Here is a 23,281-nt window from a genome sequence, read left to right as displayed (position 1 = left end):
CTGTCTCCAACTGAGGCTTTCATTCAATAGCACAGCGACCACCCAGCAAGGAAGCAAGGGCAGAGTTTAACTTTGGTATGTTTTCCCGTTCACCCGTGGGGCATGGGCTCCCTGGACAAGGAGCCTCCTGGGTGTTGAGACTCTGGGCTCGGGAGAGTTGTATGACTCTGATTTCCCTCAGCACGTGCCTCGGCTCCTGAGGACACAGGAGTGAGAGGGAACAGATGCCTTGGCCCTTCCCACCTCCCCACAGAGGCTGGGGAAGACAGCCTGGGTGCTTCTAAATGCTAACTGGAGGCTGTTGCCCTGACACTTTGTATTAGTGGGGTGGAGAGATCAGAGGCATCCTCCCTTGTGCACATGTGCTCGGCACATCTGGACCCGAGGATGGCAGACAGGGTCCTATACTTAGGCCCACCAAGGAGAGTGGTGACATCTCACCACCGCCCACGGGGCCGCCCCACACCTCCACACTGACACATGACTCAACCCCTCCACCCAGATCCAGCTGAGGGGGACGTTTTCCCTGGAAGCCAGGGGGAGTTATGTCTGAACCCAGTCATCAACCTTGCTGCAGCCCTTCACCCACACAAGCTCTTTGTACATACATTGGACCTTAGGAGGCAGAGTCACTTCTGAGAGGGTAAGGAAGGGCAGAGAGATTTCTGCTCTGTTTCCAAAATAAGAAGGGAGGGAATAAATGCCTGGGAAGCCAGGAACCGCCAAAGGCAATGGGGTCTCAGAGATGAACCCACTGGGGAAGAACCTGAAGTCTCTAATGGTCTCATACGCTCTAAAAACCTTCATTTCTCATGGTGATTGTACTGGCAGGTCCTCAAGGATTCCCAGGCGCTCTCTCTCTCTCTCGCTCGCGCTCTCTCTCTCTCTCTCTCTCTCTCTCCCTCCCTCCCTCTCTGTCTCCCTCACCCCTTTTCCCTTCCTCCCTGTCTCTTTCTCTCTCTCTCTCTCTCTCTCTCTCTCTCTCTCTCTCTCTCTCTCTGTGTGTGTGTGTGTGTGTGTGTTTGCACAAGGGTGTGGTGTCAGGACCCTGTGCCTACTTGCCAGGTGCTCTGTCACTGAGCCATGCACCCCACCATGACTCTCCCAAGATTTCAAAGGAGATCTAAATGACACAAACCAAAATAAACAGGCCACCAGCATCACTTCACCTTACCAAGATTTTGGTGAGACTCCAGCCTCACTGTGCAAGGAAAGTAAAAGCCATGGAACGTAAATCAGGGAGGAACTTTCCCCACTAAACCTACAAGGATTCTCTGTGAAGTGGAAGAGGCAGGGGAGGCAGGGACTGCTGTGTCAGTCCCTTCCCATGTATGACCACAAGGGTTTTGTTGTTGCTGTCGATTTTATTTATTTATTCATTTTTGTTTCTCAAGATAGGGTTTCTCTGTGTCTTTCTGGCTGTCCTGGAACTCAAACTCAGGGATCCGCCTGTCTCTGCCTCCTGAGTGCTGGGGTCCAAGGCGTGCGCTGTCTCATGTGACTCGCTGCTGTTTAGCTTATAAAGAGCAGAAATACGGAGGTCTGAGATCACGTGACAGCACACCCAGTGCCTAGCAAGAGTCAGCTCCTCAAGATATCTTCTTCCTGTCCCCCTTGCAAGGTGACATCAGTTTGGGCACGCTGTGGCAGATTACTGCACCCTGCCCCCCCACATTTGCAAGCAGTTTCTTTTCCCTCCTCATTTTACTTTTTAATCTTCTCCCACTTTCCTGTCAAAAATATTCAGCAAGTTCTCAGCTGAGTCGGATGAGTGATTGGAGGGTTTGCTGCTCACGTAGAAGGAGGGCCTGAGGTTCCGCTCCCAGGGCTCAAGGAAAAGCTGGGCATAGTGGGAAGTGCCTGTAACCCCCGTGCTGGGGGCTGGAGACAGGCACATAGATCCCTGGGGTTCATGGCCAAGACACATATTGGGTACACCAGTACTCATAATTAAACAATTTCTGTAGTGGTAATAGTGAGGGCTTTGGGGACTGGTGTGGCTCAGTGAGTGAAGTGCTCGCTGGGAAAGCCAGAGAACTGAATCCGGAGCCTCATACCACAGAAGAGAGTTGGAGGGGAGACATGTGTCTGGGACCTGAAAACCAGGAGAGCAGAGACAGGCAGAGAGCTTTTGATATCATGAGTCAGCCAGTAGACCCAGATTAATACGCCCTGGGCTCAGGGAGAAACTTTGTCTCAAAAAATAAGGTGAACAACTGGGGAAGACAGAGGAAGACCTCAACCTCCGACCTCCACATGAACACACATACACATGTGCACACATATGCACACCACATACACACACATACAGATGTGTGTGGTGGTGATGAGAACTTTGAAACCAAACATCTCCGTTCAAATTCTAATAACCATCCAAGGACAAAGGATGGTTACTTCCTGTGACTTATTTACCTCACCAGCGAGAAACATTACGGTGGAAACGGCCCTGCCTTCCGTGGTTTGTCCCCAGCATCCCAGATCAGTCAATACATATACAGCATTCAGTGCCTCATACATAGCAAGCAAACGCCAGCTCTTGTTTGGGAGCCAAACCCACTAGCAAGAGCTTAGTGAATATAAATGACAAGGATGGCAAAATTCTCCCAGAACTGTAATGTTTTATGGCTTTTTCAACCCTTCAACACAAAATATCTCATTTGTCATTTCTATTCCTGGCAGGGCCAAAGGAAATAGCATTGTCGTATCATTTAGCAGGGAATGGCATAATTAATGAAGTCAAGAGTGGTTGCAAAATGCTTGCGCTATTTCCGCATTGGTGTAAGATGGTTGTTATGGCAACCATCCCTGTCAAGGACCCTGGGCAGGGCAAAGAGCGCCGTCACAGCACATCTGTTTCTCCTCTCTGCTGATTAGCTCTTGTTTGCAGCAACAAGCAGACGGAAGTGTAAGGGGGGGGGGTTATTTTTTTCAGAAAAGAAGCAAATGTTTATTTTATCCCTGAGTCTGTTTTCCAATACAAAAACTGGCTGCTAGTTGCTTTGGAAGGATGCCGAGTGTATGGACGGGGTCCCGGCTACACAGGATGCCTCTCAATGGGCAGAATCGCGCCATGAAGCCAGGCTGTACTTTGTGAATGGCATCTTTTGAAAGGATGTGTTCCAAACTCCGGTTTCAGAGCATCCTTCTGCCACACTTCTGTGTCTTAGTGGATGAACTGTTTTACTCACCAGGCATGCCTCTCCCACCCCCGACATCTCCTATGGACACCCTTAAAACCCAGCAAGGATGAGAATTCTGCCCATGCCTTAGGCATCTATAAAATGGGGCTTGTGTTCTCATGCTGCCTGGAAAACCAAACTGCTTCAGCACTTTCTAGGGAGGCAGATTGGGACATGGTGCCACCTACACTTCTCCAAGCCTCACTTTTCTCAGTGATAAAATGGGGAAAAAGATAATATCCACCCTTGAAAAGGAGCTAAAAGTACATAATGAAAAGCCCCTATCAGAGTCCTGGGGGTGAGTCAGCCTGGGTGAGGGAAGGCTTACTTCCCGCTGTGTTCGTGCTTAGTGAGTTCCATATCCCCAAACTCGGACACTCAGCGGACACTCAGCTGGCATGTGGCAGGCGCTATAGAAGGAAGAGCTAGCTGCTGGTGCTGGCCTAAGCCTCCCTCCTGCCCATGCTTTGCCCCTGCAGCTGGTGAAGAGACTGGGACATCCTGAGCAAAGACAGTGTCTCTATGACTGAGGAAAACGCAAGCACTCCTGGTGGCAGGTGCTTGCTTACAACTCAGAATGGAAATATGTTAATATTTTAATAGCTAGCACAGTCATATCTGCACACACCAGCTAAATCTAAGGTGTCACTTTACACGGTCTACAGATAACCTCAATGAAAAGATAGATGACAATGTGAATCCCCTTTCCTAGACTGCTGTCATTCATAACAACACACACACACACGCACGCACGCACACACATCTGGCCTTCTGATATTAGCCTTTATCTGAGGCATTATATTTAGCATTGAACACAACTGTCTACTGTCTCTTTCCACTGCCTTCTGTTAATTCCTTGCAATTCTTCCCAAAGTGAAACAACACGTCTGGAAGACTGCCAGCTACCCTCACCTCTTGCTAACAGAGAGTAGATTCTACCTGTTTCTGCTACTCACAGGACATTACTGAGTGTGTGATGGCTATAAATGTGGGCTGTATAATACTACTGTAGAGAGCTAGCATGGATTATACTGGAAATCTCTTAATGCAGTGACTCACAAAAGATAGATTTCAGTCACCCCTGCTTGCCACCCACCCTGCATTCATGGGCACTTGGACAGGCAGAGCCCTGGGCTCCTCATCACGACACTGAGGCGGCCACGCTAACGGGCATTCTCACAGATGAACCTAAGTATTTACAAAATAACAAGCAAGCATCAAGAAAACATAAGGAGCTATCATTCGTAGTATTGATTAAGCGACATCAACCATCAGGAGGCAGTAGAGGAGAAAAGAAACAATAATTAATTGTCTGTGTTCAATACCCAAGTGTGCAAGCACACACACACACACACACACACAAAGGAGCCTTAGTTATAGGCTAAAATCACAGGCCAGACACCAGAGAGGCAGTCATGTGGTGTGTGTGCATGTGTCTGTGTGTATCTATGTGCATGTCTCTGTGTATCTGTGTGAAAGTGTGTATGTGCACATGTGTGTGCATGTATGTGTGCATGTGTGTCTGTGTACATGTATGTCTGTGTGTGTGTTTGTGTGTGTGTGTGTGTATACAGTCAATTTAAATTAGCACCTATGACATTCAGCCCTTGGGGGCACCCCAGCAATCACCCAACAAACTTGAACACTGTGCTACAAAGGAAGGCACCGGAGCATTTGGGGAATTGTTACGGAATGGACTGTGTCCTCCAAAGGAAAAATGTTGAAGTTCTAACTCCCAGGGATCATGGACATGAACTTAGTAACTGAAAGCAGGGTTACTGTGGATGCAACTAGTTAAGATGCACTCATGCTGGAATAGGGTGGGTCCTTCACCCATGAACCAGGGTCCACATGAGAAGACAGTCACGTGAAGGCAGGGGCATGCTGGAGGAAAAGCAGAGACTACTGGCATGCTACGGCAAGCCAAAAAAGACACTAAGGACGGCCAGCTAAGCTCCAGCAGTCAGGAAGACACAAAGACACAAAGGGGTGGTGGCCTTTAGGGAGAGCGAGTGCTTCTACATCTCAGTCTCAATTTCTACCTTCCAGACTAAGAGCAGACCTTTCTCTGTGGTGTTGTGCTGTTACCCACTCCACGCCACTGGGTTACAGCAAACCTGTGAATTTATTACAGATGCGCACAGTTGGCCCCACGCTTGGCGCATTGGCGTCGAGGCAAGTTTCTATGGGATCTTACCACACTCAGTGCTTTCTCTGGGTCTTTTGAAGGGCTGAGACCACTTCTGCCTCACTATCATCACAGACACGGTGCCCATTCACCCATCACCAAGGCAGGCCCTGGATAAGGAAGGCATATAGGCTGCAGCAACCCTAGCCAAGGAGGTTTTGAGAAGTGGGGTTTCAGAGCTGGGAATGTAACTCGGTGGTAGAGCACTTGCCTAGAATGAAAGTTCTGGACTCACACCCCAGTATCATGGGGGGAAAAAATAGGACCCTGTACTTTAGTGACGTTATTGCGCTACCAAGTCACAAACCCTAGACACACCAACCTCTGCTTCCATCACATGAAAACAATTTTCTGTTGCCAAAATTATCTTTCTCAAGGTCATATAAAGCATTTTCTCAAGCCGGGCTCTTTCTTTCTTTACTGTGGCCACAGCATGCTACTTAGGTATTTACTGACCTTGATGTTCAGACGATCCCTTTTACTATGCCCAGCAATTTATTTTCCTAGCAGTATTGCTTGCTGCAAAGTGTGAGCACCTTGTGGGATCCTCCCTCCCTCACATTGCTGGGCTGATTCCCCTTCACCAACATTCTGCGATGGCAGTAGTGCCTATTTACCCTCCCCATCGTAGTGAGCAGAAGGAATGGAAGAATGTTGACTAGCTTCTGGCAGCCAGAATGAATTGTGAGTCTGGACGGCTCGTCAGCGTTTGATTGTGGTCCGGTCACATTCCGTTAGCTACCTGGTTGGTAGGACAGCCTATTTGAATTAAATATCACAGTTACTCAAACTGGTGTCGTAGAAATGGAAGGAAATAACGGCTTAATTTCTCAGAAATAAAATAAGATCAGGGCTCTTTCCATTGCATTTTAAATATAAAGTAGAAGCCATCTGCAAGTCTTAATCCGCCGACCTTGTTAGGACAGGCACTGTTGAGGCATTTAATTCAAATCCACTTACTCACAGGAACTGACGGAAAAGCATATTACAATCGATATGGTATTTAGGCTTCACATGAAGACAATGCTAATTTGAACTGTTACCGATTAGGCTTTTCAAACCCTGCAGCTGACCCAAAGCACTCTTCACAGTGGAAGCATAAATGCTGATAGGACACGCAGGAGGCTGTTCCTGTGGGTGTACACGAAGGGTCACAGAGCACAGTGAAGCTTGGCTGGGAAAAGTCATACTCCGCTTCAAAAATGAAAGCGTGAGGGGGATACAGGCTAAAAACTGCAGGCTGGGACCCAGCGCGGGCGTCTGAAGAGAACCCCACGTGGAGCCGGTAGAAACGCGCTCCCGAGTGATGGTGTCAAGGTCCCACTTCTCAGACTTCCCACCTTTCAGAAGATGGGGGATTGGATTTCCCTGCCGAGAAGGGAGTCAGGGCCAGGCAACCTGGAAAACAGAGGCTCAGTGTGGGCCTCCTCACCGTGCCTTAGAAAAAGATTCCACGCGCTTTCCTCAGCCCAACAGAAACTGGGAAGCCACAAACATCTAGTTAATGCCCAAAGTCCGGGGAAGGACTCTGCATCCTTCCCTGTGGCTCGAAGAACCAGTCTGCTGGGATCAGAACAGGGATCTGCTGGGATCTTTACATTATGTCATCCGAGTGACTGGCTAGGCTTCCCTTTCAGGACAGATCAATTGAAATCTAGCGAGGAATTCGCCAATTCCTCTATCTTGAACTGTGCCCTCTTTATCTTATCCCTGTGACTTCACCGCCAACATGTTCATTTATCCAGCAAATATTCTTTGAGCCCCTGCTCTGGGCCAGCGGGGAGTGGAGAGCTTAGTTAGCATCCAAGTCCCCACCAAAGCTTCAAGCCCTGAGAGTCCTGCCCGTAGCAGCAAGGTGACAGTGGGGGGCTGGGGTGTGAAAGCAGCAGTGCTAAGCTCCTCCTACCTAGATATAAGTAAAGCCTCAGTATGGGCCAGGGATGAGGGAGGGGACTCCGTCACTAGCGCTGTTGGAGAATTAAGACGTGAGCTAGGGGAAAGAAATGGAAAACGGACCTTGGCGGATCCAAAAGAATGTGGTAGGAGGGCTCTGTTCAGCATCCTAAGGAACTATGACCACATCCTCGCCTGTGGGACTCACAAGGTCCTTATGGAAGTGGTTTTCTTCATTTTTACTTCATGGATTTGTATTGCCACAAATGCAAACACTCCGGATCATCTGGGCAATTATTTGCCAGGTAACTTGAGTGTCGACGTACATCTCCTGTGAAACCGTGCCCAGCTTACACAAAGCAACAGCTGGAAGTCAGCGGAGGTACTGTTTGCATAGAGCGATCACGTGGACGGAAACACAGCTAAGCTGGGGGCTGCGCGGAGGCTAGGTCAGCACGTGGTACGCGGTGGTAGGCGCACCGGACTCAAAGAACCCACACTTGTGTGCTAAGGTACAGTCACCCTGCAGAACGCAAATAACACCCAAAACAAGAACGTCTGTCTCATTAAACTGCTGATCTTGAAGGTCGCTGACTGTGTGATTTTTAAATACTTTTTTACAGATCTATAATGTGTGACCTATCATTTAGATCCAGCTTCATGCATTTCAACCTATTTAAGAAACATTACAATAAGTAAATTCTGTAATCTGCCAGCGTTTTCTTTTTGTGAAAAGTGAGTCTCTTTGGTTTTTGTGAAAAGTGAGTCTCTTTGGTTACCCAAATAAAAAAATCTGGAAGGCCATAGGTGGTAGGAAACACTGAAGAAAATTGAGCAGAGATTGGAATGAGCTACCTGCTGTCTTAGGAAACCACATGGGCTATCACACAGAAGACTGACCACGCGGACAGATTGGAGACTGGAAGCCGTCTGGGGGAGGGGTGACCGCCTATGCCCTCTGATTTAAAGAATCCATTTGCTTTCTCCCAGAGAACGTCTTTCAGGTGAAGGTCAGAGCATTGAGGAATGAAATGCTGACCCGGTGAGCAAACGGCACGGGTGACTCACACACGCCTTGCCCAGCGAAAAGCCCCCCTACCTCTGCATGTCTCATCTCTGTATTGAGACCAGAACTAAATTAGGACCAAATCCTGTTCTGTTCTATGGCAGAAAGCTAACAATACGCAAGAGACGTTGCTATGTACGCGATAGAAACATCCGGGGAACACTGCGTGCGGCTCTCTAGGCTGCTTGGAGATAGAATGAGGCTCGCTACCAAGCCGTAGGGCATGGGCTGCGTTTATCTAGAAAAGGGGACAGTTTCTAACGTAGACAAAGCTAGATGGATTTGCCAAGCCAACACCCTTGTAGAAGCTGCCTCTCTCAGGGGGTTACCTTTTCTTAATGGCACGAAGGCACCCTATGGGCTGACTGTGATGTAATCCTGATTCTCTGAGACTGTCTTATCAGCATCCCTCACCCACGAGGATTTCAGAGTTCTGTAAGGATAAAGGACTACTTCCTGAAAACTGTAGAGCTCATACGTCTTGACTATACAAAGGCACAACAGCAAGGCACCCGACAAGTCCAAAGAACTAGATAGCTCCTGCTTACCTCAGGGGCCATCCAGAATGGGGTCCCAACTGATGTGTTTCTCCGTAGTCGTGTGCTTGTAAGCTGAGCAGAGACACCTACAGGGGAAGGGTAACAGAGTTCAGCAGGGTGCATAAGGTGCTTGATAGATAGAGGCTGGTGATGTTTTCTATAAAAGTCCAAATAGTAACTATTTTAGGTGTCATGGTCCCTGTCACAATTAACTGCTGCCAGAGTACTAAAGCAGCCACAAAAAAAGCACATCAATAAATAAGTTTGGCTATACCTAGTTAAAACTTCATTTATGGATGCTGAAATTTGAATCGAGTACAGTTTTCACATGACAGTGTATTATTCTGAGTTGTTACCAGTCAATAAAAATATAAAAATAAAACTAAGCCTGGTGGCACATGCTGACAATCTCAGGACTTGGGATTCTGCTGAAGTGGAAGGATCAAGAGTTGAAGTCAAGCCTGGACTGCATAGTGAGTCTGAGGCCAGCCTGAGCTATATAACAAGATCTGGTCCCAAACTACAGTAGCTGTATATGTGCATATACACAGTTCCTAGGTCATGAACTGCTTAAAAATAGAAGTTGGGGCATATTTGTCCCGTGAACCGTACTTTGCCAACCCACGAATGACATTTTAATCATCCTATCTAACTGAGAAGAACTTGTGTTTCCTTAGGAACATTCCTGCCGATTTGGAGTATAAGGAAAAATACCAACAAATATGACCAACCCAAAATATTTTCCAATTTATGCTTCCCAATTATTTCAGATGATTTCTTTAATAAATGCTTGATTTTATGGAGGAAGAAGATTGGCAAGCGCTATCTGTAATAGAGCATCAGTCAGACACAAAAAGATTTCAGGCCTTATCTAGCCAACAAGACTAGGAACTTGGCAAGGAAGCAATGCTTCTCAAATGGAAAAAGAAATCGACAGCATTATTATCTAAAGCTCAGTGTTGAAGACCTGAATTTTAATATTATCCCAATGTCCTTTTATGACCCTCTCTTCTCTGTACCATCAAATCAAGTGGAAGGAAATGTTGACTGGATTGAGAGTCCAGAGAGTCGCCTTCCAGTTCAGTTACGCTTTTTACTGGTGTTGTGACGGCCTTATCTTTGAACCTCACTTTTCTCATCTTCAGACTAGGATAATGGCAACAATCACACCTACAGATAGGGTCTTCTAATACCAAATATGAGAATACTTGTGTCATGTACTTTATAAGCATAATATATTTTTTCTGTCCTAAGCAGAAGTCTTGCACAGCCCTGAAGAACACGAGGAACATTGGTACTACTGCACCTGAAGACAAGAACTCAAGTCTAAACACCGTATGCTTCTTATGGATGGACCCACCCTAGAGACCATGGGTCCTGCGTGATGCGCAGAGGACCCTAGGTTCCAGGATTCACCACTCATATTCTTTCCATTAAAAAGCCTGGAAGGGCTGCCACCTCCCAGCTCCCACGCTTGAGACAAGGACGCTGTTGTGTTGTCCAGGCTGATCTCAAACTCCCAGACTCAAGTGAGTCTCCCACCTCATCCTTCCCAGTAGCTGAGACTATACCCATGTCACAGGGCTCCAGATAATGCCCACTTTGCCAAGTCCTCCATAACAATATAGTAAACGAACAGGTACATCTTTCTGGTTTTAATTTCTAGAAATTTCTTTTACAGCCACTGGATGTTCAGGAACTTTTTTTTCTCTTGAAGCTTGCAAAGCAGATTAGTGGATAAACTGGTTGAAGCCCCATCCTCCTCCTTCTAGGCTGTCTCCCTTCTGGCATAGTTTGCTCTCAGAGTCACATGGAAAATACATTGTTACAGTTCTATCGTTCCTCCTATTGCGAGAGGAGCACAGCCTCAGACAACCCGCTTCCTCTACCTCCTTTTTCTTGATTTGCCTCTTAAAACACAGACTGATGCACCTAAAACAACTTCATTTTCAAAATTTTTGCTTTGTGTGTGTGTGCCAGTGTTTTGTCAGTCTCTCTCTCTCTCTCTCTCTCTCTCTCTCTCTCTCTCTCTCTCTCTCTTTTTCTGTGTGTGTGTGTGTGTACCACATGCATGCATGCAAGAGACAGCAGGCCAGAAGAAAGTGTTTTGTCCTCTGGAACTGGAGTTACAGGCAGCTGTGAGCCTCCACAGCAGATGCTCTTAGTGGCCGACCATCTCTCCAACCCCAGCATCATTTATTCTTAAATAACTTCTTTTCACACAAATAATTTGCAGACACATTCTTATACCAAATTATTTCTTTCTTACCAGTAAAATAGCGAATGCTAAAAAAAATCACCATCTTGTTTTTACTCTGGTGATACTGGCAACATTTCCACGTGTTCTAAACAGTTTCTCATGGTTTGTAACTAACCCTTGAACTCATTTGGGAGAGTAAACCATTCCATATGCCAAAACAGAGAAAAACTAAATGGCTTGTTGGTTTAGGACTGTCAGAACAGAGTGTTGGCCCCAGATGGTACTGTCCACATTTCCTGTGGATGTTTGCAGGTCAACCCGCCTCACGTGTGGAGGCAGGAGTCAGAATTTCCCATCGCCTAGGCCCAGAGGACCGGTTTACCTTCTGTGCACTGCAAATAAGTATGCCCAAGGCTAGAGAAAGCCATTTTAAAAATCAAACTGCCTTCTCTTTTCATATGCAAAAGAGAGATGAAAAATGTAAATTACAGACAATTGCCCTGAGGTGGGAAACTTTCACAGAAAACAAAAAACAAACAAACTAAATTACCATTTTTTGTAAAGTTCTTTTTTCCCAATACTTTTATTCTCTGTTTTTAATAAAATTGCTTCGAAAGCCAAAACTAATTAGCAAAGAGCATCTCCGAGGGTGATCCATCTGGAAAGTCCCCCACTCTCCAGCCCGTTTGCCTGGAAAGTCCCCGAGCCTGTGGTGCAGCAGAGAGGCCCCAGTCTTCAGAGATTGCAATAAATTGTCCCCTTGGGCTAAAACCACACACATCAAGAAAACAAATGATACAGTCATTACCAAAGTCAACGAGCTTAACTCCGCCTTCTGCTGTCAGAAGAATGTTATTCCCCTTCACATCCCGGTGGATGATTCGATGGTGGTGCAAATGCTGAAGGCCCTGCACGGTGTCCCAGCGCCACAGCAGGAGAGAGAGGGAGAGAGAGAGAGAGAGAGAGAGAGAGAGAGATCAGAACTGTCAGCAAGCCAATTCAACAGTTTCATCGAAGTCCATACTAGGTCATACCATCCCCAGATTGAATTCCCTCTGCTAATGTGCCATGAGGAGCCAAGTTGTGCACAAATTGTCCCCTCTCCACCACTGACGCTCTTACCAAGAGGGCTCCATACAGAATGTAGGAGATCACAGCTTCATCCAGCCGCTCACCACGTCTCAGGAGGCCCTTGACAAGCTCAGTGACAGAGCCCCCGTTACACAGCTGGGAGAGGAGGTGGGGGACCGAGAGGGAGCCAGAGAACCAAAGCAAAAAGAAAAGACAAATACATTTAGAAAGAGAAATCTACTGATTGCTGACAATGTGGTAAATTTGCAGACCGCAAAACTCCAGACTAAAATAATTAAATTGCAAATTTCTATTAGACAACCAAATCAGGTTCTTTGTATATGTGTAGTCTTTATTCAAAGTAATGGTTTATGAGTGAACGTGCTGATACCAAAGGCTGACTTTTTAATTGCCAAGTCAAATATAAAAGCACAAGTTATTACTTAGAAATCTGAAAGAGAAAAGCATATCAGTAACCATGGCAACTTGCTGGCTACTTTTCGCTTTATGAGACTATTGTCTGGTATTTTTCTATTTGAAGCATCCATTTTGAGGATGAAAAAAGCTGAAGAGGCAAGATGAATGCCCTTGATACCAGACAAGAGACAAATCTCCATGATTTCAACCCCTCCCGCCTCCCTTGCTGGCACTGCAGGCATCTGAGGCTTGCCCGGAGACTCTTCTAAAGGTATCCGTGTCTGTCAGGCCTGTGGTGTGCTTAGCTTTCTCTGGTTCAACCCGAGGTTTTAGGAGACTTTAAGCCTCTCTATTCCTCCCTCTCTCTCTACTTCCGTCCCTCCCTCCCTTTCTCTCTCTGTAATGTAAAACATCCTAAGATTTCACCTGCCCACTGTCCTTTATCGTAGAGTGTATATCACCAAAGTATGAGTGCAGAGAACAGGTACAGCCACACTCTCCCAACAATGTCAGGGTTTTCAGGGATAAACTATGTTAACTGTAGAGCAGTGTGGGTTTGTTACAAACCACCTTTGGTAGCATCTGTAACTTAAAAACACCCTGGTTGCAGGCAGCATAATGCCCACACATTCGCCCCTTTTCTGGGAAGCAAACTCAGGACTGTCATCCAACGGCCATGGCTGCAGCCAACCTTGAGCTTATATAAAAACTCCACTTTAGAGACTTGGGCTCCCTGGGGTGCTTTGCCTGAAATAAGTAAACCAGTGAGTGGGGATGCTCCCCTGCTTGAGTGGACTGGCTTTGTTACATAATGAAGTCTGGCAAAGAGCAGATCAGCAGCTAGACTAAAAGAGACCTCAATATTAGAATCTATCGGCTCTAGCTATGAACAACTGCAGCATTTAATAAATGGTGAGAGTGTGTTTCTGTTTGATATGGATACCATCCCTGCTATACACTTGGAAGATTCTTATATAGTAACAATCAAATAGCCCGGAATAAAATACCCATGCTTTTAGCCTTTAAGTTGCTTATACTAATACCCTGATAGGAAACCCTTAAAGGTAGCACAAAATACTGTCAGGAATTATTTGGCAGGGACCCTCTAAAGCAATGCAATGTTTGAAGAGCTGTAATTAGGCTGTTTGACACCTGTAGCTCAATCATGAGCTGACACAGTTCCCAGCCAGTGTTCAGGTTTACATTCCGGAAATAGAATTTTGGCAGCAGATTGGCAGCAGAGATGAGGGACAACAGCATCAGACATGGGATCCCCAGCAGGAAGGCTGGAGGCATCCATACAGGGAGGGGTTGAAGAGACAGCCTAGTTGGTGTCTTAGTGGGGCTTACAATTGCTGTGATGAAACACCATGACCCAAACAAGTTAGAGAGGAAAGGGTTATTTGGCTTCCACATCATTGTTCATCCTCAAAGGAAGTCAGGACAGAAACTCAAGCAGGACAGGACCCTAGTGGCAGAGGCCATGGAGGAGTGTTGCTTACTGGCTTGCTCAATCTGCTACCTCACAGAACCCAGGACCGCCAGCCCAGGGGTGGCACCACCCACAATAGGCTGCCCCCCCCCCACCAGTCACTGTTTAAGAAAATGCCCTACAGGCTTACCTATGCCTGATCTTATAGAGGTATTTTCTCAATTGAGACTCCCTCCTCTCTCTTGACTCCAGGTTGTGTCAGGTTGGAATAAAACTAGCCAGCACAGTTGGTAAAGTTCTGGGCTTGAAAGCATGATGGCTGAGGTCCAGGTTCCCATCACCCACATATAAAGCCAGGTGGCAGTGCATATCTGTGACCCCAGTCAGTATTGGGGAGATCAGAGGCAGGTGGATCCCTAGAGAACTGGTAAGCTCTGGGCTCAGTGACAGATCCTGTCTCAAAGAATAAGATGGAGAGCTACGGAGAAAGATACTGACTTCTAACTTCCAAACATATGTGCACACACATGAACCGACGCTCACATACACACCACATACACAAACAACAATTGCCGGGGGGGGCGCAGGGCCTTAAGTCAGGTCATGTGGTGCTTATGACCTAGAATCAAAGGGAGTTTCTAGGTACCTCCATGTGGAAAGTAAAGGCACTGTCACAGATACAAGGAGAGGAAAGTACCGGTGAAGCTCTCTGCTCCTCTGGATGCAAAGCATGAAGAAGCTCCGTCTGGACTATTCCCCAGCTGGGTTCCCATCTCAGGGGGTCATCTGCTTTCTCCTGTTGAAGGGGGAATGCTGAAATCCTACCAAGAGGACATTTAAATGCTCAGTGTTAACCCAAGCTACCACAGTGTTGGAAAGTTCACCTGGAGACTCTTGCTAGTCTCTTTCTGAGTAAGGCCAACAGTGTGACAAGGGCCTCTTCAGCAGGGAGCAAACTTGGGACCTTTCTTCATCGCTTCAGAACTTAGGAAGGGATTAAAAGTAGCAATTTGTCAGCGGGATCAAAATTCAGCTGTGAATTTAAAAAAACAAAAACCACAAAGAGATCTTACTCAGCCGGTGCCTTTTGTTCAGTAAATGTCAGAGCTAAAAGCTGTCTGGCTCTCCAGAATTCACAGAAATGTAATTAAACTATGCAGGATATACAGAAGGAAGCTGTCCTGTGAAGCTGATAAGTTTCCTAGCAAGGCTTTAAAGGGGTAGCCTGTGGGTTACAGAGAAAGACTGTGCTAAGTTAGATATAAAGGGAGAGAGAGCAGCTACACACTGATAATTGTCCAGAGTGAAATGGACCGAGCCTTTTAAAAGCAAAGCAAGAAATCATACTCAAATGAATTAAATAAAATAATCCCCCTAGAGCTGTCAAAAGACACACAAGCCTCCTGCCTCAGTCCCGAGGGTTGGCATGTAAGCCCATCCTTCCCACCCTCTCTGCCAGCCGTCAGATTCAAATGCAGGGGTGTGCCTTCACTCCTCAGTTCCTCCCTATGCCCTCAGCACTCAGGAAATAAGGCAGCTGGATGCATCTAGAATTTAATGAGCATTTCGCTCCAAACTAAGAAAAATAACAGAAAGAATTTACATTCCATATCTCATTTTCAAAACATCATTGACTATTGACTCAATCACAGTATGTGCATTCACCGGGACAGCCATAACTTCAAGCAATGAAATGTTCTTTGCTCAATAAGCCTTCAACTTTCCTCTATGTTATTAAGGAGTGGTCCAGGCAACACAGTTTCCAGACCTCTGTTCTAGCCTCAGCTCCAAGTGTCAAGTGTCTCCTATACCAGTGTATTGATTTGATGCCATAAGGTGGCAGAGGTAAGAAGAATTTCTTCCATAGCCTTGTCAAGATCTTTCAAGAGTATGAGATTCTACATAGAGCGTCAAAACTACTTGAGACCCGTAGGAAGCATCATGTCGGTCTCTCCGTCTGCCTCTCGGCAGTCCAGCTCAGTTTTCCACTCGAGTTGGGACAGATAATCTTTACTGAATCTTTACTTGACTTGCAACTACACAAATGAAAACCACATCCCTTGGGACCCGGGAACTTTATATCCAGCGGGGAGAGGTTCACTCTTTGAGAGGTGTATGAACTGGAGGCTCCCGGCTCCCAGCTCCCAGCTCAGTCTTCCCTGGGTGTTTAAGTGTGGTGGGAAGGATCACCCCCACCAACTGTTTCTTATTCTCTTGTGCTTAACACAGATAACACCAGTCTGTAGATGCCGCTATGAACTGACCTTCATAGCTCTTCCCTTCTCCTGTCAGAAGCTTGCTGTCCTTCATCTGACTGAAGCATCCCCTCATTGCACTCTAGACTCTCTAGAGCAGGCTACAGTGTTAAGTATTTGGACCAACGCTGGTGCGGGAGAATTGTCTGTATTCTGTCAATCATGTTTTAAATAAAACGCTGATTGACAGAATACAGACAATTCTCCCGCACCATTTCCCCCTGAATTGTCTGTATTCTGTCAATCATGTTTTAAATAAAACGCTGATAGGCCAGGCAGGAGGTGTAGGCGGGAAAACCAGACAGGAAGTGGACATGAGGCAAGGAGAGCAGGAGAATTCTGGGGAGGAGGAAGTTGATTCCTCCCACTCCTGCCCAGATCACCGAAGCTGCAGAGCTGCCCCACTGAAAAAAATACTGAGCCACATGGCTAAAATAGATCAGAAAAATGGGTTAATCAAGATGTGAGAGTTAGCCAGTAAGAAGCCTGACCTAATGGGCCAATCAGCATTATAACTTATAAAGTCCTGTGTGTTATTTTCTTTGGGACTAAACAGCTGGGGGACCGGGCAGGACAGAAAAACCCCCAATAAACAGGCCCCTCATTGTTACACAGACAAGCAGGGCCCTCTCATGTTACACAACGCCATTTTACCAACTTCTCCTCCATCAGTATCCTAGGGCCAACACTATCCTACAAATTCTTCTCCTTCATCAACATCCTAAGACCAACACCATCCTACCAACCTTCTCCTCCATCAGCATCCTGAGGCAAATGCCATCCTACCAACCTTCTCCTCCATCAGCACCTAGGGCCAATGCCATCCTACCAACCTACTCCTGCATCAGCATCCTAGGGCCAATGCCATCCTACCAACCTTCTCCTCCATCAGCATCCTAGGGCCAATGCCATCCTACCAACCTTCTCCTCCATCAGCATCCTAGGGCCAATGCCATCCTACCAACCTTCTCCTCCATTGGCATATTGTACAGACCCTTATCCTCAATATGACAAACTTAGTTTATGCTGCGATGTCAATGGGTGAAAATGGCTTGCTGTTTGATACATCCAGGGCCATTTGGGATTAGACTGGACTTCTAGTAAGATCCCAATAGAGTATATGCTCCCCAACCTTCCTTCCTCCTCTCCTCCTTCTTCCCTTTCTTCTTACTTTCTCTTGCTTTAACTCTGCAGACTCTGAATTTACACTTTGATCTCTAGTCAGGGTAGGGAAAGAGAATATTATTAAAGGCAATTGTTTTAATTAATTTAAAAGCAAAGTTTTTGGTTTCTTTCACTTTGATTTTTTTATTTATAGCCTTTTCATGGCACTCCAGACTATTTTTCAGAAGTTGAGCATTTGATCACACTGAAATGATTGGTTTCTACCTGTCGAGGTTTTGGTACTAACAGTAGAGAAAGAAAGTGGGCCTAAGTACATATTCGATGCCAATTCTGAGTACCAGGCTGCTCTCAAAGGTCTAATTTTGTATTACATCTTATTTGGGTAAGATCAAATGAGACATGGATTTTTTTAAAATTTAATACTTACTTAAAACAAATTCACATTGTCAAACACATTATGCATGAGAATGCTCCTCCCTACATGCCCTCCTAATGCTGTAGGTGTCTATAAAGAAAGGAGTTTTGTTTGTTTTCAACTAACAAGTCGGTAATAAATTGCAGAATTGACATTTTATTTGCTTTTGTTTCTAGAGTTGTGTTGATTTGAGGAGCTTATTAATAACCTCTTTCTACCTTTTAAAATTATCCTGTTGAATAGCTGCTCCCTGGCCCTCTCATCACATTCAGCAGGCGAAGTGCAAAGATAATCTAAACTTAATCCTAATTCTTAATCAGTGTAATGAATGAGAAGAACAATTCTAAACACATCATAATTTTATTGTAAGTCTCCTAAAGCAGACCTTTAAAAGTCATAGGTAGAGCAGAACCATGGGGACACATTGAGGTCGGCCATCACCCAGCTCTGTGATGGGGCAAGAGTGCCAACATCCCAGTCAGTGTCCCCAAAGGTCATGGGCTAAAGCTCTGACCAGCGGCACATGGTGCTATTAGGAGGTGGTGGTACCTTTACTGTGTGAGGCTCAGTGGGAGGAGTCAAGTCATTGGAGCTCTGCCTTTGATAGGATGTCAGGATGCTGGCTTCTCTTTTCCTCCCTGATTTGCTTCCAAGCCACCATGAAGCAAACCATTTCCTTTTCAGTTTGTGCCCATCATGATGTGTTCATTCTTCCCGGGCCCCAAAGCCACCAGATAGAAACCTCTCCAGTCATGAGTCCAAACAGGCCTTTCCTCTTGAAAGTTGCTTTATCTCAGACATTTGCTTATAGTGAAGGAGAGCAGGCTGACTCATATCATTCAAGCCTGCGATGTCACTGGTCGTGGTCATGTTGTTCCCCCCTCTCTAACCCTCTCACTGTCTGGAAAACCAAGAGACCAAAACTAAAGAAAACAAGGACTTCTGTCACTGTCAGAAGTCTAGCAATGCTTGTGTTTCTTAGACTTTTGTGGGCATTGGACACATCCGGCTACCTAGTAGCCTGCTATAGATAGCCCATGCTGGGCTAAAGAAGGTAGCTTTGGCAAAACCACCAGCAAAATGATAAATGCCAGCACATTGCATGCTGAGGGATAAGTCTCTCAGAGTGGCCTTGTTACCTGCCCCTGGTCAAGGAGGAAAAGTCAGAGGATATTTGGCCGGGGAGCATCAGTACGTGGCTCAGGTCACAGCCTGATTCCTCCCCATTCTTCACTGCTTCCCTGGCTGTGCTGGGTGCACACGAGGCCCCATGTCTGCCATCTGACCTGATCAGGAAGAGCATTGCCTCATAAGCACCTTTAGCATGAGCAGCTTCCTGCTCGCCCAGCAGCACAAGGAGCAGACCCTTGACAAGCCTTAAAGACACCCCGAAGGCTCCAGTTCTCTATGAGCACAGAGATGTTCAGAGTAAGGTGGGGTGTGCAGAGAAGGGAATGAGTCAAAAAGGAGATTTCTTGGTCACTGTATTTCCACGATGGAGTTACAGCGAGGGGCAGAGCTCTTACAGAGAGCTAAAAAAGAAGACAGAGACTCAAGAAATAACGTCATCCCTGAGCAAAGCCTCGGGGTTACACAGCTTTGCGACAAGATTAGAAACCCTAACCTTCTCAGGGTGGGGGTGAAGGGCAGGTGGTTAATGAAACCCAAAAGCTGATGGGAGAATGTACGTGATTTAACACGCCAACTAACATCTCAAAGGTGGGTCACAGAAACCCAAAGCCCCTGCATTGCTAGATGGTGAGGAAGGTAGCTGATGTGGCAGAAATATTGAGAGAAGCTTCCTGCAGATTATCACACTTGGATGCAATAATGAATTCTCCATCCATGGTTGCCATGGCAGCCAGTACATGTTGCCTCATTCTTGGGGTTCCCAGATCCAAGAGGACTAGGATAAGAGACCCCAGTCGGTGAAGGGAAGGTGGTTCTTGGGCTCCTTTAAGGTGTCCACGTGTGTCCCCATGCTCCTGGATCATCCTGGCGACCAGAGGCAGGGAGGGGTGAGCTAGTTCAGAGGGGCTGGGTCCAAGACAAATCAGAGTGGGTCCTATGAGAACGAAGGAAATGGCCTGTCCTGTTGTCCTAGCTCTCGTCAGTCTTGTGGGGAGTGTAATGTAGGGGACTCAGTCTCCTGGCCCAGATGTCATTCGTTCCCATTAAAAAACAGGAGAAGGAGGGACAGAGGGACATGTTACATTCTCTTTAGGTCCCCTCTGCACAGCTGGTTCTCCTGGGAATGTCTACTGTCCCCTCCTCCCTGGCACCTTTCGCTAGGAATGGCCCACCACCACAGCCGCTGCAGGAGGGCAGAGGCGCAGCTATGAGCAAACTCCTTGTTGTCCATTTCACTAGAGAATTAGCTGAGACCACGATCACAGTCTCACTGCTGTTTAACCTCTCCTTGCCCCATGGCCTTCCTCGCTCCCTCACCTCTCTCTCCGCTAGTCTCTGACGAGCACTCCCTAACAAACCTTCCAGGCACAACTCTCAGACTCAGTTTTCTGGAGCCAGTGAACATGAACAGGCAGATACAAACGGTGCAGGCCAACTGCATCATAGGCCGAGTTCCAAAGGGGGGCATACTAAGTTAGAACATGAATTCTATGAAATGTTTCCAATTTGTAGAACACAGTAATATTTCCCGACTGGATTCCTAGATCCACTCTGTGTTAGAAGAAAGGAGGGTTTACGTCTTTTGAAGGAGCTGAAGAAGAAACCTCATCCACACACCTTGCTGTACAGACTGCAATGTCTCACAGCTGGTCAGGTACCTGGTGCACAGGAGGGGGTCTACTCCTCCACTGCACACCTGCAAACACACTGGCCCACAAAGCACCCGCTTGCCCCAGCACTCAGCGCTCACTTCCACGCAGAGGATAGGCAACAGGAGCCTCTCACCTCCAGGACCAGCCACAGCTGTCCTCCGACGCAACGATCCACTCTGTAAAACATCCCATAAAACTGCACCACATTGGGGTGGTTAGGGAGAAACCGCAGAATGTTGTATTCAGCCTCGATCTCTTCATCCATATCCTAAAAGGGTTAAAAAATGCATGTAGTGTGATTTCTAATAGGTCTTAATAATAAAAACCCAGAGTCGGATATTGGGGTAAATGCTGAAAGATCAGAGAAGTAAAAGAGTCAGTCACTAGAGAGACCTTTCACCTCTACCAAATCTTCAGACCAAAGTGGGCAAGACCCTGTCTCCATGAATTCTCAGATTGAATACACTGAGCTCCTGTCTCCTGCCTTATATTCCTCTCTCCACCCAGCCATATCACTACTGTCTCCACCTCCCTAGTGCTGGGATTAAAGGTGTGTAACTCCCAAGTATTGGGATTAAAGGTGTGAGCCACCACTGCCTGACTGTGTTTCTGTTTGAGATGGGATCAATCACGTGTAGCCCAGGGTGGCCTTGAACTCACAGAGACCCATCTGCCTTTGCCTCCTAAGTGCTAGGATTAAAGGTGTACACCACCACTGCCAGGCCTCTATGGCTAGCTAGTGGCTTAGCTCTGCCCTCTGATCGTCAGGCAAGCTGTATTTGTGAAAGCACAAACAAGACATCACGGCAAATCCATGCTTAGTTTAGACGGGTATGTACGGAAAGGTGCAGAAAGGACATTGTGCTGAGGTCATCAGTTAATAAAGCACATTGATCATGGATTTGGGATTTTTCGAAACATGATCTCACTATGGAGCCCAGGATGACCTAATACACACTGCGCTCCCTATGCTGACCTCCAACTCAAAACCGCCCCCCCCACTCAAGACCTGCACCTCCCAAGGACTGGAATTACAAGTGTGCACCACCATATTAGACGCTACTTATATTAAGGTCACCCTTGTCAGATATGAAAAAGAGCTAAGAGCCGCTGCACTGATCCCATTCCCAACCTTTTGATTATTTTAAGCAATAACTTTCCTTTATGTTAACATTTTTCCTTAACTGTATTATTGTAAATAACTTTTTATTAAAAAATATCTGGATTTCAAAGATTGAAGGGGCCCACGCAAGACACAACTTCACTGTGCAGAGCAGAGCATTGTAACCACAGCGTTTTGAGAGAAAATGTCACCTCAGATGATTGAATATCGTGAGGCTGGCTCATTTTGTGACTTAGAAGGAACAGGGAGTGAAATACAGTATTTTCCCCAAAAGAATAATTTCTAACAGTCCAAGACATTAAAGCCAAAATAACAATAAAATAGGCAAGACACCATAGTCTGGGGAAGCTTTGTTTTTGTTTTGTTAGTTTGTTTTGGGTTTTTTGAGATATGGTGTCTTGGTGTAACCCTGGCTGACCTCGAACTTGCTTTGTAGACCAGGCTGACCTCTCTGCCTGCCTCTGTGACCCCGCAAACCCCAGTCCACCCCTCCATCCTCTACTCCCCTACCCCGCCATGTGCTGGAGTTAAAGACATCCTCGGCCACACCCAGCAAGTCCAGCGCAGTTTTAACTCCAAGCCAATTCTTTCCTTCAGAGATGCTGACAAACCAGTATTCGTTTTGAGATTTCCTGTCAGCGTTCATGAAAATTATCCCAAAAATCAGGAGAAAAAAATGGCCGACTCAGTGCGTCTGACACACCAGACGTGGGTACAGTTCCTTCCGTTACTCACACTCACGGGGTCCAGGATCTTCACAGCCGCCAGACTCCCGTCTCTCTTGTTGGCTACCTTGTAGACCTTGCCGTAAGTGCCTTTGCCAATGGTTTCTATAATCTCCCAGGTGTCCATGGGGTCTGGGAGGGATTCCAGTCCAAGCATCATGGGATTGTAGCGAAATAATCCATACAGGTGTTTCCTGTTAAGAAATCGTATCGTGAGCAGTGGCTCACAGGATTAAAGGGAACGGACTTCTGGAACAGAAGTGGTTCGTTTCTTAATCAGTAGCCTTGTTACTTCCTTTTTGTCTCCTCTTGTATTTCAAAGTAAGAAAAGAATCTGACACATCCATAAGAAATGGTAGTAGACGATAGAGTAGAGAAGTAGCGGGACTCTGATACGCGCTAAAATCACCGACGTAAAAGATGATTTAGGCACTGCGAGAGAAAGGGAGGGTGGTAGAAGGGAGAAGCTGCCATGTCTGAGCAGCTGCTGAGTGGCCAGAGCGGCTGCTACCAGGGAACGGAGCTGGAAGATGGCAGTCTAAATGCTCACCCCCACTTACAGCAAACTTGACCGGGGTTCCCGGATAGCCACTGGGAATGAATCCGCACACTGTGTGCAAGGTCAAAAGCGCACATTCCAGGTGCTGATCTGGGCACAGGACCCACTGACCAGCCTCAGGACCCTTTAAAGAGGAGCCAAGCCTGTACCCCATCCACAGAGCAATCGCCACGCAGGCAAATCACACCAAGGTGCTGACTGGGACTGCTGACTCACTGCCTTGCTTCAAGAACAGAGATTTTCAGAGTAAGGTTAGTAACACCAAATCCAGGACCGATGCTGTGAGAAAGCCCACTTGGGATCAGGTGCCC

General features: G+C 46.7%; 1 protein-coding gene across 1 annotated transcript in view; it reads right to left on the bottom strand.

Annotated features, from left to right (window-relative positions):
• The window catches only part of Myo3b (myosin IIIB), a 326,704-nt gene extending 304,102 nt beyond the window's left edge, over positions 1–22,602 (bottom strand). The window contains exons 1-5 of the mRNA XM_087900046.1: positions 22,422–22,602; positions 20,697–20,831; positions 12,188–12,292; positions 11,874–11,973; positions 8,875–8,951 (exon numbers count right to left, since the gene is read on the bottom strand). Of these exons, the coding sequence (XP_087756172.1) occupies positions 8,875–8,951; positions 11,874–11,973; positions 12,188–12,292; positions 20,697–20,831; positions 22,422–22,571 (567 nt within the window). The 5' untranslated portion in view covers positions 22,572–22,602. The remainder of the gene's footprint in view (positions 1–8,874; positions 8,952–11,873; positions 11,974–12,187; positions 12,293–20,696; positions 20,832–22,421) is intronic.
• Positions 22,603–23,281: the final 679 nt, after the last annotated feature.

This window comes from Myodes glareolus, chromosome 21 (assembly GCF_982192425.1).
Source record: "Myodes glareolus chromosome 21, mMyoGla1.1, whole genome shotgun sequence".
Classification (NCBI taxonomy): domain Eukaryota; kingdom Metazoa; phylum Chordata; class Mammalia; order Rodentia; family Cricetidae; genus Myodes; species Myodes glareolus.
The sequence above is the reverse complement of the archived record's forward strand: the minus strand, read 5'-3'. Positions and strand labels throughout refer to the sequence as shown.